At 44.9% G+C, this 18,308-nt stretch overlaps 1 protein-coding gene across 2 annotated transcripts in view; it reads left to right on the top strand.

The window, feature by feature from the left end:
• The window catches only part of ZNRF3 (zinc and ring finger 3), a 73,257-nt gene that overhangs the window by 26,233 nt on the left and 28,716 nt on the right, over positions 1-18,308 (top strand). For both annotated transcript variants that reach the window (XM_083476681.1, XM_083476680.1), the window contains exon 2: positions 17,754-17,879. In XM_083476681.1, the coding sequence (XP_083332807.1) occupies positions 17,754-17,879 (126 nt within the window). The remainder of the gene's footprint in view (positions 1-17,753; positions 17,880-18,308) is intronic.

Here is an 18,308-nt window from a genome sequence, read left to right as displayed (position 1 = left end):
CCTCAGAAGATAGAATCAGGATTCAAGATGTCCTTAACCGGTTGAAGAACTGGGCCCAAATGAAATGAGTTTCAATAGGGATAAATGTAATGTGCTGCACTTAGACAGGAAGAATGAAATGCACAAATATAAGATGTGGGACACCTGGCTTACTAGCAGTAGATGTGAAAAGGATATAGGGGTCTTGGTGGACTCCAAACATAACATGAGTCAACAGTGTGATGCAGCAGCAGAAAAGTCTAATGCTCTTCTAGGTTGCATCTGCAGAATTGTGTCCAGATCAAGGGATGTTATGCTCCCACTATATTCTGTCTTGGCTGGACCACACCTGGATTTGTGTGTCCGGTTCTGGCCATCACAGTTTAAGAAGGATATTGTCCAGCTGAAATGTGTGCAGATGAGGGTGACCAGGATGGTCAGGGGTCTAGAAATCAAGCCTTATGAGGAAGAGTTGAAGGAGCTGGGTATGTTTAGCCTGGAAAAGAGGAGACAGAGAGATATGATTGCTGTATTCGAATATCTGAAGGGTTGCCACCTGGATGATAGAGGAAGCTTTTTTCTGTGCTCCAGAGGCTTAAGACACCCCACTGAGAGGAAGTTTTCATTCTATAGTCAAGTTCATAAAAATTGGACATTTTCTTAATAACAGTGTCCCTGCACTATCAAATTCAAGACTGGGACATTGTTGTTTGTTGTGTATCTACTCACAGAGCAATAACATTGGATTGGAGATGTCATAATACAACTGAAATATCAAGAAACTAGCATCTTAACATCATACTTAATGATGAACTATTCATAAAACAAAAGAAGGCTAAGACTAAACAAGTCTTTGACTTAAATGCTGAGACTTTGACCACTAGAATGTATAAATGGAAAGGATATAAAGCTTTTATTTGAGGTCAAATTACAGCATACACATCACATTTAGAAATTTAGAAATAAACTTAGAAATAGTAAGGAAAAAAATTGAAAGAGGAATTAAAAGATCTATGCACATTAATAGTTAACAACCCAACTGTACAGTAAGCCACAAAAGAAGAAAATTGAACTAAATAATATATTATCCCAACAAGTAGAATTCATGTTCATGTGTATGGGACAAAAGCATTGGGAAACAGGAGAAAGGGTGGGTAGGATTCTGGCAAATTAACCAGAAAGGAAGGAAGGACGGAAGGTCAACAAGCCCACAAATTAGAGAGGAATCAGATGAAGTGCATATATCTTCAACAAATATGAACAGTCGGTGTTAAAATTTTACTCAGTTCTGTATAGTAACCCAAAAGAGCTATCTGAAGAGGTTATGGAGAACTTAAAAATTAATAAATCTACCAGCTCTTGAGACAATGCACAAACAACTATTAATGTCTCCAATATCAGAAATGAATGAATCCTTCTTTGTGTCAGCCATCGGCCATAGTAGTAAAACAACAATACAATATACAAATAATAGAAATAAAAAGTCAATTATATGAAATACATTTTTGGGTTTTGAATCAATAGTCAAATAGTGGATCTTATTCTAATTGCCCCAGCTAGAAACCTTGCAACCTTTGCTGTCACCTGGTCATCTTGATCTGCTAAGAGAAAGGACATTGTGGCACTGACTGGGCGACCCGGGATGGACATTAAAAGAGGGGTGATAGCCTCATTCCTCAAGTCTTTATAAAGAGTGGAAGCCAGAAGGGCATGCGCCACCGATTTGGTACTGCCATCTCCACAGCTACATAAGTGTTTTTCATGTGGAATCTGTTGGAATCGTCCCTCAATTACAGCCAAGGGCAATACATTCAATCTTGTGAGAGTAAAAGCGCACCTATATTTTAGAATTGCTAGGTTATGCAGATAGGGTGCCAGAGAGTCGAAATGGGTAGGTGGAAAATTGTCATACCATGGGCAAAATTTCCTTATTGTGGCCAGGTTGTTCTGACGCTCGAAATCATTTAGGCGCTGACAAATTAGACTGTTTGCTTTACTGAAACCCAAAGTGAGTAGCTGTTGTTGTGATAAACCACAAGAGTGAAGGTTTTGATAGACAATTTTAGTCCAGGTGCTCTTGTGACAATCTTGCAGCACTAGGGATATTAGACTGGGGGGAATCTGAGTTTAGGCGAAGCCAATAGTTAAGTGTCCTATGCCAAATCCGTAATTCTACTGAGGGAAGATTATCTCTAGGCGCAACGAGGCGTTTGGGACATAGGGTGGTACAGAGAAAATTTGCCTTAAGAACTTTGATTGGACAGCTTCCATAGATCCAAGGTGATGTCTGTCCAAATCTGAGCCCCATATAATAACTCTGCTAGTGATTTAGCTTGGAACACTTCCAGGACTGATGGTACAGTATATGTTTACCACCTTTTGTGTAGAAAAAGCATGTCAATTTTGGCGCTTTGGAATGCTTTTTCTTTTGCACATTTCTGGTGTGCTCCCCATGACCCCGTAGACTGGAAAATAAGGCTAAGATATTTGAAAACTTTAAGCTGTTCTATTAGCTGATTGTCCATGTGCCGTCTATGGGCCCTGTAGTTTCTTGAGAAAACCATGACTTTGGTTTTCTTGTAATTCACAGCCAGATGTTCTCTCTGGCAATATCCTGAAAATGCCCTCATCAGTCTTTTTAGGCCTGCTTTTGTTTGGGATGGACACGGGTGGCGCTGTGGGTAAATCCTCAGCGCCTAGGGCTTGCCGATCACATGGTCGGCGGTTCGAATCCCCGCAGCGGGGTGAGCTCCCGTCTGCGGTCCCAGCTCCTGCCCACCTAGCAGTTCGAAAGCACCCCTAAGTGCAAGTAGATAAATAGGTACCGCTTTCTAGCGGGAAGGTAAACAGCGTTTCCGTGTGCTGCGCTGGTGCCGGCTCGCCAGAGCAGCTTCGTCACGCTGGCCGCGGGCCTCTTAAGTGAGATGGGTGCACAACCCTAGAGTCGGACACGACGGGCCTTCGGGCAGGGGAACCTTTTTTGTTTGGGATAGAAGAACCGCATCATCTGTATATAATAATATTGAGATGGGTTTTGAGGCCAATTTAGGGGCATGATACTCTGGAGACGTTAAACACTAGACAATATCATATATGTATAGGTTGAACAGTGCGGGGGCTAGAATACACCTTTGCTTGACTCCCTTTGTGGCTGGTACAGATCCTGTAAGTTGTCCATTTGTGGAGCAGCGCACTTTCAACACTGTATCGTCAAATAAGCATTTGATCAAGTACAGTAGTCTTTTGTCTATACTTGAGGAGTTCAATTTATCCCAGAGTCTTACTTGCGAAATTGAGTCAAATGCAGCTTTCAAATTGATGAAAGCTGCATAAAGCACACCACGTGGTTTCATAGCCTACTCGTCTATGAGATGTGCTGGAAAAAAGCAATGATCTAGGGTGGATCTGCCTTGCCTGAATCAGTATCACAAACTGAGATTAGGGGAATAATCTAAAACATGGTAAATGGTAAAGCACCAGGGTTAGAGGCTTTCCCAGTGGAATGGTACAAAACATATATTGATATTTTGGTGCCTAGGTTATGCCCATTATATGATGAGATATATAAAGAAGGAATTAGCTCAGTATTATTTAAACAGGCATACATTACTGTTATTCCCAAACCCGGCAAATGCAATGCGCTAGCTATTGCCCAATTTCTCTGTTTAGTATTGATGCAAAAATCTTAACGGCAATATTGGGAAAAAGGCTGCAAATAGTAATACTGACTATTGTTAAAAACGATGAAACAGGGTTTATAAAGACAAGGCAAGCTGCAGATAATATCAGGGTGGTTGTGGATATGAGAAATATGAGCAAATATGATTTAGCTACATTATGAACTGCATCCAAGAGTATTAAAAGAACTGGCAGATGTGATCTCAGAACCACTGGCAGTCATGTTTGAGAATTCCTGGAGAATAGGTGAAGTCCCGGCAGACTGGAGGAGGGCAAATGTTGTCCCTATTTTCAAAAAGGGGAAAAGAGAGGACCCAAATAATTATCGCCCAGTCAGTCTGACATCAATACCAGGGAAGATTCTGGAGCAGATCATTAAGCAAACAGTCTGTGAGCACCTAGAAAGGAATGCTGTGATCACCAATAGTCAGCATGGATTTCTGAAAAATAAGTCATGTCAGACTAACCTGATCTCGTTTTTTGACAGAATTACAAGCCTGGTAGACGAAGGGAACGCAGTGGATGTAGCCTACCTTGATTTCAGCAAGGCATTTGACAAGGTGCCCCATGATATTCTTGTAAAGAAGCTGGTAAAATGCGGTCTTGACTATGCTACCACTCAGTGGATTTGTAACTGGCTGACTGACCGAACCCAAAGGGTGCTCATCAATGGTTCCTCTTCATCCTGGAGAAGATTGACTAGTGGGGTGCCACAGGGTTCTGTCTTGGGCCCGGTCTTATTCAACATCTTTATCAACGACTTGGATGATGGACTCAAGGGCATCCTGATCAAATTTGCAGATGACACCAAACTGGGAGGGGTGGCTAACACCCCAGAGGGGGATAGCATGTGTTTGTATAGCTGGTTGTACAATGGACAGTAGAAAAGAATATGTTCTACTGTGTTTGGCACATTCAAAAAACTTATATTAATCCATTTTATAAAATCCAGTGGAAAGCCAAATTTTTGTAGTACTTTTTCCATGTGTTGTTTATGGACTTTATCAAAAGCTTTTTCCATGTCTAGAGATCATAGAATCATAGAATCATAGAGTTGGAAGAGACCACAAGGGCCATCGAGTCCAACCCCCTGCCAAGCAGGAAACACCATCAGAGCACTCCTGACATATGGTTGTCAAGCCTCTGCTTAAAGACCTCCAAAGTAGGAGACTCCACCACACTCCTTGGCAGCGAATTCCACTGTCGAACAGCTCTTACTGTCAGGAAGTTCTTCCTAATGTTTAGGTGGAATCTTCTTTCTTGTAGTTTGGATCCATTGCTCCGTGTCCGCTTCTCTGGAGCAGCAGAAAACAACCTTTCTCCCTCCTCTATGTGACATCCTTTTATATATTTGAACATGGCTATCATATCACCCCTTAACCTCCTCTTCTCCAGGCTAAACATGTCCAGCTCCCTTAGCCGTTCCTTATAAGGCATCGTTTCCAGGCCTTTGACCATTTTGGTTGCCCTCCTCTGGACACGTTCCAGTTTGTCAGTGTCCTTCTTGAACTGTGGTGCCCAGAACTGGACACAGTACTCCAGGTGAGGTCTGACCAGAGCAGAATACAGTGGCACTATTACTTCCCTTGATCTAGATGCTATACTCCTATTGATGCAGCCCAGAATTGCATTGGCTTTTTTAGCTGCCGCGTCACACTGTTGGCTCATGTCAAGTTTGTGGTCAACCAAGACTCCTAGATCCTTTTCACATGTACTGCTCTCAAGCCAGGTGTCACCCATCTTGTATTTGTGCCTCTCATTTTTTTTGCCCAAGTGCAATACTTTACATTTCTCCCTGTTAAAATTCATCTTGTTTGTTTTGGCCCAGTTCTCTAATCTGTCAAGGTCGTTTTGAAGTGTGATCCTGTCCTCTGGGGTGTTAGTCACCCCTCCCAGTTTGGTGTCATCTGCAAATTTGATCAGGATGCACTTGAGTCCATCATCCAAGTCGTTGATAAAGATGTTGAATAAGACCGGGCCCAAGACAGAACCCTGTGGCACCCCACTAGTCACTCTTCTCCAGGATGAAGAGGAACCATTGATGAGCACCCTTTGGGTTCAGTCAGTCAGCCAGTTACAAATCCACTGAGTGGCAGCAGAGTCAAGACCGCATTTTACCAGCTTCTTTACAAGAATATCATGGGGCACGTTGTCAAATGCCTTGCTGAAATCAAGGTAGGCTACATCCACTGCGTTCCCTTCATCTACCAGGCTTGTAATTCTGTCAAAAAACGAGATCAGGTTAGTCTGACATGACTTATTTTTCAGAAATCCATGCTGACTATTGGTGATCACAGCATTCCTTTCTAGGTGCTCACAGACTGTTTGCTTAATGATCTGCTCCAGAATCTTCCCTGGTATTGATGTCAGACTGACTGGGCGGTAATTATTTGGGTCCTCTCTTTTCCCCTTTTTGAAAATAGGGACAACATTTGCCCTCCTCCAGTCTGCCGGGACTTCGCCTGTTCTCCAGGAATTCTCAAAGATGACTGCCAGTGGTTCTGAGATCACATCTGCCAGTTCTTTTAATACTCTTGGATGCAGTTCATCTGGCCCTGGAGACTTGAATACATCTAAACTAGCCAAGTATTCTTGTACTATCTCCTTAGTTATTCTGGGCTGTGTTTCCTTTGCTGAATCATATTGGTAGCCTCGGTCATCTCCCTATTTCAGGAAGAGACCAGGGCCCTAGCTGGCTTGCCAGCTAAAGCCACACCCTGAAGGACCTTGGCAAGCCATCTGGATCCATTGGTCTCTGGGCCAAGCCATCACAGTTGATGCTCTACCCCTGCCACAAGATCCACCTGCGTCAGATAATGTTCTGTGCAGGAGTAATGGAGTCACCACTGCCTTGCCCACCCATAGATCCTCCCCGCCCCCATTCTACTACAGAAAGCCAGATCCAAAGTGTGTGGCAGGCCGAGATATACCGTATTTTTTGCTCCATAAGACACACTTTTTTCCTCCTAAAAAGTAAGGGGAAATGCCATGGCTCCCATCCATTCCTCCAGCAAAGTGGGAAAGGAGCCGCTTACACAGGTGTAAAGCAAGCACACTGGGGGCCGTGTAATCCTTCTGCCCCCGCACTCGACTGCCCCATTGCGATTGGCTCGCGCGCTTGCACCACCCCCTTAGGATGACGCTCGCATGGGCGGAGGCATTCTACATTCTACGTACAAGGATGATAAAGCAGAAAAGATTAGCATATAAGATTCCTTTTAAACTAGAGGTAGTAAATATACTAAGGAGCATGGAAACAGAGCAGCGGAGAGACATTTTGGGCCACCTCCAACTGAAAAAATGGAAAGAGAGTGGAGGAAACAAGAGGATCAGCTGCAAAAAGCAGATAAAAGTAAGCAGACTTTTCGTGGAAATGCTGCAAAGTGGCCACAGTTGGACGTGGCCATGAAAGAATGGATCACAAATCACCGGAATAATGGCTTCTCAGTCTCTAAAAAAATGATAATATATGAAGCCAAACACATTGCTGTAGAGAAAGGCATTCACGATTTTACTGGATTACCATCGTGGTGCTACAGATTTATGAGGCGATATGGCCTTGCTATGCGCACCAAAACTAGAATTGCACAAAAAATGCCAGCAGAATATGAATATAAGACTTTGTCTTTTCATAAATTTGTAATTGATGCTAGGAAGAGAAATTTGAAATTGGCCAGATTGGGAATATGGATGAAGTCCCGCTAACCTTTGATGTGCCATCTAATAGGACTGTTGATCTGAAAGGTGCCAAAACTATCGCCGTGAAAATCTCTGGACATGAGAAAACCCATTACACGGCTGTGTTGTCTTGCTTTGCAGGCGGCCCTGAATTGCCACCCATGTTAATTTTCAAAAGGAAAACATTTCCAAAAGAAGTGATTCCAAGAGGAATTGCTGTACATGTTCATGAGAAAGGATGAATGGACAAAAATGGAATGAGAGTATGGGCTGAAAAAGTGTGGTCCAAACGTCCTGGAGGGCTTTTGAAAAAACCTGCCTTATTAGTACTTGACCAGTTTAGAGCACATTTTAGCGAAACTACAAAAAAGTGCTTTAAAGAAATGAAGACTCATCTAATTACAATTCCTGGAGGTCTTACCAGCCAGTTGCAACCTCTCAATGTTTCCACTATAAGCCATTTAAGGTCTTTATGTGAGAAGAGTGGAACAAGTGGATGGCTGCTGGTAATCATGATCTGACACCTACTGGACGAATGAAGAGGCCCACTATCACTCAAGTTTGTGAATGGGTGAAAACATCATGGCACTCAGTGAAGGAGGAAATCATAGAATCATAGAGTTGGAATAGACCACAAGGGCCATCGAGTCCAACCCCCTGCCATTGTACAGTCGTTGTACAGTCATTCAAAAAATGTGGCATTTGCAATGCTTTGGATGGAAACGAAGATGGTATCTTATATGAAGATAGTGAAGAAAGTGATGTCAGTTATTATGAACAACTGAGCTTCATAAATTCTGACTCTAGCACTGATAAGTTCTTGGGGTTCACAGAAGACTAGAAGAGTACTCAAACCTTAAAGTCTCTCTTCATTTGTTAATCACAGTGATGATGGTTCTTAATGCCACTGTTAACTGCTGTTCACTTTACATGGTTGAAATATTATTCTGATATACCAGTAGTTTATTAAGTAGTTTAGTACAACATTTGATTCAGAATATTTTTTTCTTGTTTTTCTCCTCTAAAAACTAGGTGCGTCTTATGGTCAGGCGTGTCTTATGGAGTGAAAAATATGGTAATTTGACAACAGGCCCATCTGTGGTTATGGAACCTCTGAACTCCAGAGTCACTCCCAACAAGTGTTTACGTTAAAGCCCACCAAAACCAGAATCCTCGAAGCATTTGAATGGAGGATGTCAGGGAACTGCCATCGGAGCATCAGGTGGTGGAGGGACTCAGGGAGGAAGAAAGAGACTCAACAGCTGAAGCAGGGACCAGCAGGGGGAGGAGTGGGTCTCTGAGGGAATGCGAGCAGGAGGGAGGGCTCAGGGAAGCTTCCAGCGAGAACAGTGGGGAGGTATCTGAGTCTCCCATAGGGAGACCCACACCTCGCCGGAAACTGTCACGCCGTGAGTCCAGGAGACGCGTTTCCGTTAAGGAGCTCCTTTGCTGGAAACGCTTCCGCAGACAGCCACTGTCGGACTCTACTAGTGACTAGAGCAGACATGTCTGAGGAGCTCCGTCACACACGGAGGTTTGTGGGGTCGCACAAACTCTGAGGGAGCACGTTTTTACGCACAAGCAGCTAATCAATCCCTAACAGATGACTTTAGTTTTTCTTAATGCACTGTCTTTATTTTTATGTCAGCTGAATGGCAGAGCCCAGGCTTTGTGTGCAGAAGGATCCCGCTTTAACCCCAGGCCTCTCCAGGGCATGGAGGGAGACTTTTCTTCCCATCCCCGGTACCTGGTCCTGGAGAGCTGCTTGTGCCGGTCAGTGGAGGCAGTCCTGGGACAGATGGGTCAATGGCCTGGCCTGGCCTGAGGCAGCCCGTCCCCCCATTTTATTTGTTACATTTTAAGGCCTGCTTTTCCTTACAGTATTCTTCCTGTCCCTGTTTTATCCTCACGACAGCCCTGTGAGGTAGGATGGACTGAGAAAAAGTGACTAGCCTGAAGTCATCCCCTGAACTTCATAGCTGAATGAGGGCTTGAACTTAGATCTCTGCAGTGCTATAGCTAGCATTTTGATAACATGACCCCATGCTGCTGACTGATTATTATTTTATCCTTTATTTGTTTGTCAGTTGCTTACTACTAACAAATAATCCATTCAATATGACGCACACAAAAGATTAGAACAGTGAACACCATCATATCCTGATTCTAAGAACAGCAAGGCAAAACCCCAACTACCCCCAAAAGCAGATAAATCAACTAGAAATCCCCCAGAGCAGACTAGATATTGACAGTCAGATGACTGGAAGAAGTGGAAAGTCTTTGCCTGGCCCTGAGAAAATATTGATGCTAGCAAGACTCTTTGACAGATTGGAGCGCTGCTTCAGAAAAGGGGTTTTGGTGTGGAGCCCCTATGAGCAATGAGAAGGATTGATCCTCTCATAAGATGAGGGGTTGGAAATTAGCAGGGCTCCAGGCTCATTTTGCGCCTAAAGATTCTCCATTTGCGAGAATCTCAAAAAGTCTGGGTGCCATTTTTTGCACCTGGCTGACATTCAAGGATTACTGAAATGTATGTGCTTTGAAGTCTCGAAAGTATATGTTAAGGATAGACAATATGTTAAGGAATTTAACAATAAAGAGTAGAGTGTTTTGAAAACTGAAGTACGGTACTAATCTTTTTATTGTAAACACCAAATTAAACATGCATTAACAATTTCTGCTAAAAATGTGATATTAACGTGTCACGTATTTGAGTTGTGTATTAGTTCATGCTTCTCAAAATAAGAAAGTGTTGCTGATACCTCGCCCCCCCCCCAGTGGTGATTAGACAACATTCCGTTTTGGCGCCCACAACCCAGGTCCCAGGATGCACTGGGCTCCTAGCTTTTCTATCCCAGTTTCTAGTAAGTAAGTTTCTAGTGAGCAATAGGTTGCAGAGGAGAAGTGAAGACGTGGGGCTCTGCAGGTGGATTTGCTGGCCGTGTCTGACGCAAGGAGGACCAGGCAAAGGCACCCTGGGAGTATTTGTGAGTGAAGCTGGGGGAGCCCAGTGGTACTGGGATCATGCCCCTTCCATCACCACCTCTGCAGCCTCAAGTAGCAGAAGCATGCCGGCCTAAATGCTTTAGGGTGTTCAGACTTTTTCAGTTTTCCTTAAAGCAGTCTTGCACTGTGAGCAGTATTTTGGTGGCTTAGCACAGGGCCAATTGCTTTGGCGCCTAGAAAGTTTCCAGGGTGAGAGAGAAGCTGCTCTGTGCTCGCAAAGGAGTGAGGTGTCTTTTCAAGCTGTCACCTTGTCTATGTGGTGGTTGGGGGTCTTTCACCTTGGAGCAGTTTTTGTAAGGCCCACTAATCCTTCTGGAGAAGACTGGTGTGAGAGTGGAGGGGGTGGCAGTGCTTTCTGCCATGTGTGCAAATTGGAGATTGCTGTCACAGGCCAGTTGTGAGCTTACCACACTTGTGTCCCCACCTTGTCTGCATCTTAAGTTGTTGGTGGCAGTGTACCACCAGAAGGAGCCAAGCCGGACCTGCACTCAGTGGTGTGGAGCCCCTCCAAACAGAGGGAGGATGTTGATTTTTTGCACAGACCCAAGTGTGGTGACATGCCCATTGGCATTCACACTCTCACTTCCACGCTGCCAAGCGGCATGGGATTGCACATCCCATATGCTGCAGGTGTGTGTCATTGGGAGGAGGTGGGGGGAGAAGCCTTGCATCCCTCCTGAAGCACCTGTGTATTTCAGGCTATTTTCCTTTCAGATAGTGCCAAGAACCTTTGGCTCTTGGAGTTACTGGCAAATCTCTTCTGCCAGAATAGTCTGGACATAACATTTTGCACCTCACTCTCTTTTCTTTTCTCTCCTTGGGGGCCATGTGCCATAAGCCTTTGGCCAGCATTGGAAGAAGACACAGCAGTGCTGTGGCCAGGTCTTTTGATGTGTTGTGGGTGGGGTGGACTTATTCTACTCTCTTAGAAGAAGCACAGTTGCAGGAGACCAAATGCTTATGGTTATCCTGTCTAATGGATGCATTATAAGTTGGGAGTGGAAGAACCCATAATCCCATGGTGTTTCTTTGGCCTTTGGAAGATCACTCCCTGGCAGACTTCCAGGCTGACTTATTCTGGGTTCTGTTCAAGCTGGGTGAGAGTGTGGCCTGGACCTATCTGTGAGTAATCCCCACTGCCTCAGGCATGGAAAACTTGGGAATTTGAGGTTTTGGCATTTATAGATCCCATACTAAGATAAGATGAATATGGTACTCTACCAAGGTTACTGTTCAGTCATGACCAGAAATTGTATAAAGGTTAATGGAACTATGAAATCTTCTCACTCGCATTTGATGGCTAGAATTAAGGGGTGTTTTTTCCTGAGTTACATGTCACACTGGCAGAGAGACAGGAAGGAGGAGCGTCACGGCCTGAGCCTTTTCCTGGGCAAATGGGAGCCTGTGGATGGGACTGCAGGGCAGACTCCCAACTTTGCTTTGTAAATTAGAGAAAGGAGGAGGCTTCATAACTTGGGCAGTTTACATCAGTAGGATATTCAAAAGTCAGCCTGACTTTTCCTCATCCTATGAGGTCTTCATGCCCACAGTGGAGCGTTGCTGAGCCAAGACTATGCTTCTAAAACAAATTGGGGTCATTCGCAGAAGCATATCCTGGCCTTGAGTGCATATTGCCAGGATTATCTCACTTGTTTGTCATCTCATCAGGGCAATTAATCAGTATTGTGCAGTAAAATTCTTATGAAGAATTTGCAGCCTCTAGGCATAAAGCCCCCTAAGCCCACAGCACAAAGAGGATTGGTCCAAATCAACAAGAAGAAAAGACTGGTGTAAGAGTTCTGTGTCTGGACCTGACATAAGATGAGCCCAGCTGGGTCAGGTCACAGTGTGTCTGCTTAACTCAACATCTTGCCTCTGAACATACATAGACTGAGGAAGAAGAGAGTAGGACTAACTGGGCGGTCTCATGGTTGAAGCGTATAAGAAATGAGGTCTTCCCAAGGATATTACATTGGGAGAGAAGCTTTTCTTTAGCTTGTTCAGAAATGTTCTCGAGGCAGAGGTGGGCAGTGAGGCAGCCAGGTTTTCAGATGACAACAAATTATTCAGGCTGGCAGATGCTCAAAGTGATTGGGAATGAGCTCCAAAAGAGTCCAAACTTGTTGAATGATCATTACAGTGGAAAATGTATTTTGGTCTATTGAAGTGAGACTGATGCATGTTGGGGCAAAAAATTCTAACTTCACACAGATAGGAACTAAACTCACGGTGAACTAATCAGGGAAGCGATAGTGGGTCTGTGGCAGAAAGCTCTGTGAAAGAATTGGTCCTAGTGTGCAGCAGCCATGAAAAGGGTGACTTCCATTTTAGGAATAATTAAGAAAGGATCAGAAATTAAAATGCCAACATCATAGTGCCTTTATACAAATTGATAGTGTGGCCACACCTGTATGCTCTTACAACTGCCACAACTTGTAAAGCTGGAAAAGGTGCAGTAAGGGACAACCAAGGTGATGGGGAGGTTGGAGCAGACTCGCCTGTGAGGAAAGACTACACAGTTTGAGACTAATTAATTGGGGGTGAGGGGAAGGAATTGAGGAAGTGGGAGAACTGATGAGAGGCTTATGGAATTATGGATGGTGTGGAGAAAAGTGAAAAGAGAGAAGTTGTTCTGTCTCTGTCATGTGGGTAAAACCCATTGAGGCCATCTGGTGAAACCAAATGTTGGGACATTCGGGGCAGACGAAAGTACATGCTACTTATCACAGCACATGCTTAAACTATGGGATTTGCTCCCCCACCCCTTGGGTAGCTCTAGAAGAGGATTGAAGCAATTCATGGAGGAGAATAAGGCTCTCCATGGCTGCTAGTCATGCTAGTTCAGGGACCACATTGCTTTGGGCTTCCCTGTGGCATTCTGGGGTGTGACACTTTCAACCTGAGCCAGCAGTGATTTTTCAAAAGTATGCAACAGATCCATGAAGGATAAAGCAATTGATAGAACTGTTGACTGTGCTAGAAGGATAGTCTTGTATCTTAGGTATGCCAAGTTCTGAAAGCCCTTTTGGATCAGGCCAAAGGCCCACGTAGTTCAGTGTCCTGTTCTCACAGTGACCAACAGATTTATGAGTTCTGGCCTTTCTGTTGCTGCTGAAGAACAACAACAGTCTTTTTCTCACATTTGAGATGGAAGGAGCAGAAGAGAGGCTGTTTCTCTCCCTTCCAGAAGCAGTTTCATGATCTTCCTCACTCTTCCAGTGTCTGCTTTCTCTCCCCTCCCCGATATCTCAGATTGTGTCTTGCATGGAGACTCTGAAGTCACAGAGTTTACAAATAGGGAGCTTGAGGATCAGAGTCCCAGAAGCAGAGCACAGAAAGAACCTGCCTCCACTGCCCCCAGCCTTGCCTCCCGGAGTGCCATGACCCAACCCCTGCCTTGCTAGCCCTACCTTCATAGGAAGCCTGAGCCCCAGGGTGGAGTCTCCGTAGGAAGGTGGCAGCCAACGCACTTCTACTCAGAGTAGGTCTATGAATGAGTAATGAATGAGGCCACTTTGAGTAAAACCTTGTTGGATGCCTTCCAGAAAGTTTCCTTTTGTGTCCTGGCTTCCCTGTGCAAGTGGGGTCACTTCCCCTAAGAGGAAAGGGAGCCTGTGATTTAGAGAGGACTTGGTTTGGGATTTAAATGGTGAAGTTGGTTATTCTGCCTTTTTAAGATTGGGAGCTTTATTTGCTAGAAGGACAAAAGAGAGGAAGTTTCTCCCCTCTGAATCATTAAGCCGCTTTTTCTTGGGGTGGGGGGACTGTTCTGCACTCTTCCTCCCAGTCACGTTGGGCCTGCTCTGTAACAGTAGCCCCACTTAAGTTGTGCGGTCCTTTTAGAAGTTATTTTAAACCCTTGGGAGTGTGTGCTGATACTGTGACCTTGGATAAAGGCAGCAGCAGCAGCCCCCTTTGAGCCAGGCTGTTTCAGACATCTGGGAAGATCTCTGCCCACCCCCACTCATTTATTTCAATGATTTTATTTAAAGGCAAAAGCTTGGTGGTTTAAACGGCTGGCTGATCCTTCACCCCCAATTTGGCTTTGCTCTGCTTCTTGGAGATGGACTGAAGAAGGAAGAGGAACTCTCTCCTAGTTTAGCTGCTGAGATGGCAACAGAGCAGCCTATAAATTGATGGCTTGGGGAAAGCTGAAGCAGGAATATCCATGTGTGTGGTGGGGGGCTGGAGGAGGCTGAAGCACGGGAGGTTAAAGATGTCTGTTCCAAACACAGTTGACGAGAGACACTGTACTGTAAGTGTTCCTACGCGAATGCCTCACTCTCTACGACAGCAAAGGCGTTGAGTCCAACAAGCTAGAAACTCCCAAAGGGTCAGACACCCCCACTAATCCCCAAGAGTAATTTAGTACTGGCAATGTGCTATCATGCCCCTGACCCAAATTCTCAGGAGAGGATGGGTTTTGGAGCCTAAAAACAAGGAGGCACCCAAAGACAGAAGTGCTACATGGTAGTGGATGACTCTAGTTATCCCCTCCTAGGCAGGTCCCATAGAATCATAGAATTGTGAAGTTGGAACAGGCCCTCAGGGTCATCTAGTCCAACCCCCTGCAATCCAGGAATCTCAACTAGACTTTTGATTCATATTCTTTTTCACAGTTTGTTTATATTCAGCATGAGACACTATTGTCCTAGACATGGGGGGGGGGGAGAAAAGGGAGGAGGGAGAGGGTTGGGGAGGAATAATGATTTTTTTCATTCAGTTGCATAGTGTTTATGCAGGGTTTTTGTGTCACCATCTTGTGGGTATGCCCTTTATTTACCATATATAGTTATTTGTTTTTATTTGCATTGTGAGAGAGAGAGGGGTCCAGAGCTTGGTTAGTTGCGTTCAGTTGATTGCAGTGTGGCTTATCAGGGGGAGGGGCGGTAGGTTGTGGGGTCAGGTTAACCACATTGATTTGTGTGCTGTTGTGGGGGATAGCTCGTTGTCTTGTTGTGCTGTGCATGTGATGAAGGGGAACTCCTTTGCTTGTTCCTGTGCTAGTTGTAAGTTTGTCGGCTAACTTTTCTAATTGGGCTGTTTCATGTATATTTTGGTACCAGTGGTCCATGTTCACTCCTAATAGGTTCTTCCCGTGTCTAGTTACAATATTTCTAGCTGCTGAGAGCAAGTGACATGAGTTCCTTGTCATGTGCATGTGTGTTGTTGACCTGGAATATGTTTAATAGGGCTAGTTCTGGAGTTGCTTCTATTACCTGTTTTGTTATTTTGGAGATTTCCTGCGGCAGTGATATCCAAAAGGATTGAACCTTGGGGCATTCCCACCACAAGTGGAGGTATGTGCCTATGTAGGTGCAGCCTCTCCAGCATTTGGATGAGGTTCCTGGGTGTACCAGCACCAGCTTACGTGATGTTAGGTACCATCTATAGATAAGTTTCAGAGTGATAGTCTACCACCTTCTGAGGGAGTCTGTTCCATTGTCAAGCAACCCTTACTGTGAGAAAGTTCTTCCTGATGTTTAGTTAGAATCTCCTTTCTTGTAACTTGAAACCATAGGTCCTAGACTCTGGAGCAGGAGGAAACTATGTAGCTTGTTCCGTTTATAGATATCTGAAAATGGCTGTCACGTCTCACCTTAGTCTCCTCTTTTCCATGCTAAACATACCCAACTCCCTCAACCGTTCCTCACAAGAGTTGGTTTCCAGACCCTTTATCATTTTGTTTACCTTGCTCTGCACATGTTCCAGCTGGTCAATTCTGCTCAGAACTGGACACAGGATTTCAGGTGTGGTCTGACCAAGGCAGAATAGAGTGGGATTATAAATTCCTTTGATTGGGACACTATACTTCTGTTAATGCAGCTTAGAATAGCATTAACATTTTTTGCTGCTCCACACTGTTGACTTATGTTCCACTTGTGGTTCACCAAGACTCCTAGATCCTTTTCACATGTACTGCTAGTAAGCCAGGTGTCCCCCCACCTTATATTTGTGCATCTGGTTCTTCCTGCCAGAGTGCAGAACCTTACATATGTCCCTATTGAAATTCATTTTGTCAGTTTGGGCCCAGTTCTCCAATCTGTTAAGGTCACATTGAATCCCGATTCTGACTTCAGGGGCATTGGCTTCCTCAATGATGAGTTGATAAGTATCTCCCAGTTCCTTTGTCCAAGTCATTTATAAAACATTGAACAACAACAGGCCCAGTACATGCGTGTTCCGGTCACAACAAGCAGGTAAAATTTCTAGATGTATTGAATGCCCTAGAATAGCTGGCAGTGGAACAGACCAGCAGGTCACTCCCCTGGACTTAATCCAAATGGATCCTTGAAAATGATTCTAAGGTGCTAAAGTGTCCTCTGATAAAACATAAAATTCTGCCCACATGAGGAAATAAGGTTGCCAGGAGAGCATGTTGAAGGCTGCTTTCCGTGTAATGTCTGTGAAGAAATGCAGATGACGTAAAAGCTGTGTTTGGGGAGGCAACAGATTCTTGCAGGAAATGAACCTGACCGCAAACACAAGAATGTGCCATTTCTGTGCCCCTTCACCACCCAGGAACTCCAAGCAGGCAGTGAGGGGTATAGGAAGATCCTTTGGGAATGCTGATGGGGAAAAGGATGGCTCCGTCTGCTGCACCATTTAATGCAGTTGTACACCTTGCCTTTGGATAACGCAAACAAGGCTGCTTCAGAGCATGAGGAAGAGGCAAGCAAGGTCAGGCAAGCGCGTGATGTCTCTTCTTAAAGGGAAGAAACAGCAATATGGTTTTGCTTTAAAAAGAGGCAGCCATAGGAAAGGAGAGATGGTTAGGGACCATCCCAAGAATGAAACAAGAATGAGAGTGCACCCAATTAAATGAAAGCTCAGCTTGCACTGCACCTAACCAATGCCTAGAGTTCATGGCCACAAGCTTTGATTCAGCAGGTTCAGAGAAATGAGTGAGATGTTGCTCTTTCTGTGGCTGTTAGCAAACCACTTTGAGACATCTCCCCTTTTGCCTTGGCCATTTGCCTGCTGGGAGGAATGGGGATGTTCCCTCTGAAGGGATATCTTCTTTGGCATCATTTCATTTTGTAGCATTTTGCTTCAACTGCTTTGTCCTAGAACAGTCCCATGTACAGACACCCACAAAGACTTATGCATTTTTCAGTATTAATGCTGTTCATCTCCCTTCAGTCTCAAGGGCATTGGGACTTTGCAGATATGTCCCAGCAGGAGACACGACTTCTGGATTTTCTCTTGGTCACAGCATTGACAGGAGCAGGTTGAGAGGCCTGCCTGGAGTTGTGCTCAGCAATATCTTTAGGACCATTCTATGGGAACCTGAGGATGTGTTGATGGGTGGGGCGCCAGGGGCACGGATGTTGGTGACCTCACAATGGAAAGCAAATGAGATGAACCTGTTCATCTGCGTCATGGTGTCCTTTCCCTTCCTCCTCTTCTAGATGCATCCCTTGGGACTCTGCAATAGCAATGATGAAGAAGATTTGTACGAATATGGCTGGGTTGGAGTGGTGAAGCTGGAGCAGCCAGAGGTGGAACCCAAGCCCTGCCTGACAGTCTTGGGCAAGGTAAGAAGACCCTCCCTGATGTTGCAGAGGGCCATGCCCTTGCCCCATGCCACACCATGCTGCCAGGAGACTTGTTTGGCAGGCCTCTTCATTGTGCTGGTTGACTCCCAGGTAGATGTGGCAGGGGTGGGTGTTGTTGCTGCCAGAAGTTTACTCCTTGATGCCCCTTCTCCAAAACGTGCTTCCAGGCTGCCGTGATCTCTTGGTGTGCTGCTGGATCTCCATCACGGAGACTTGATCCTGCACCAGTTGCTGCAAAGCCAAGTAAACAATAGGAGATTTGGTGTGCACTGCACAGTCCAAATGGGCAATGAATGTTCACCCAGAAGGTGCAGATTCAGGGCTTTTATGCTGGATGGTTTAGGGCTGCCGCGTTGTAATCTGTTTCCCTTCCTTCCCAAGAACATCCTTTCCTTCAGACTCAGAGTG

Source organism: Podarcis liolepis, assembly GCF_965112155.1.
Source record: "Podarcis liolepis genome assembly, chromosome: 15".
NCBI classification, from domain to species: Eukaryota; Metazoa; Chordata; class Lepidosauria; order Squamata; family Lacertidae; genus Podarcis; species Podarcis liolepis.
This window is presented reverse-complemented; position numbering and strand designations above follow the sequence as displayed.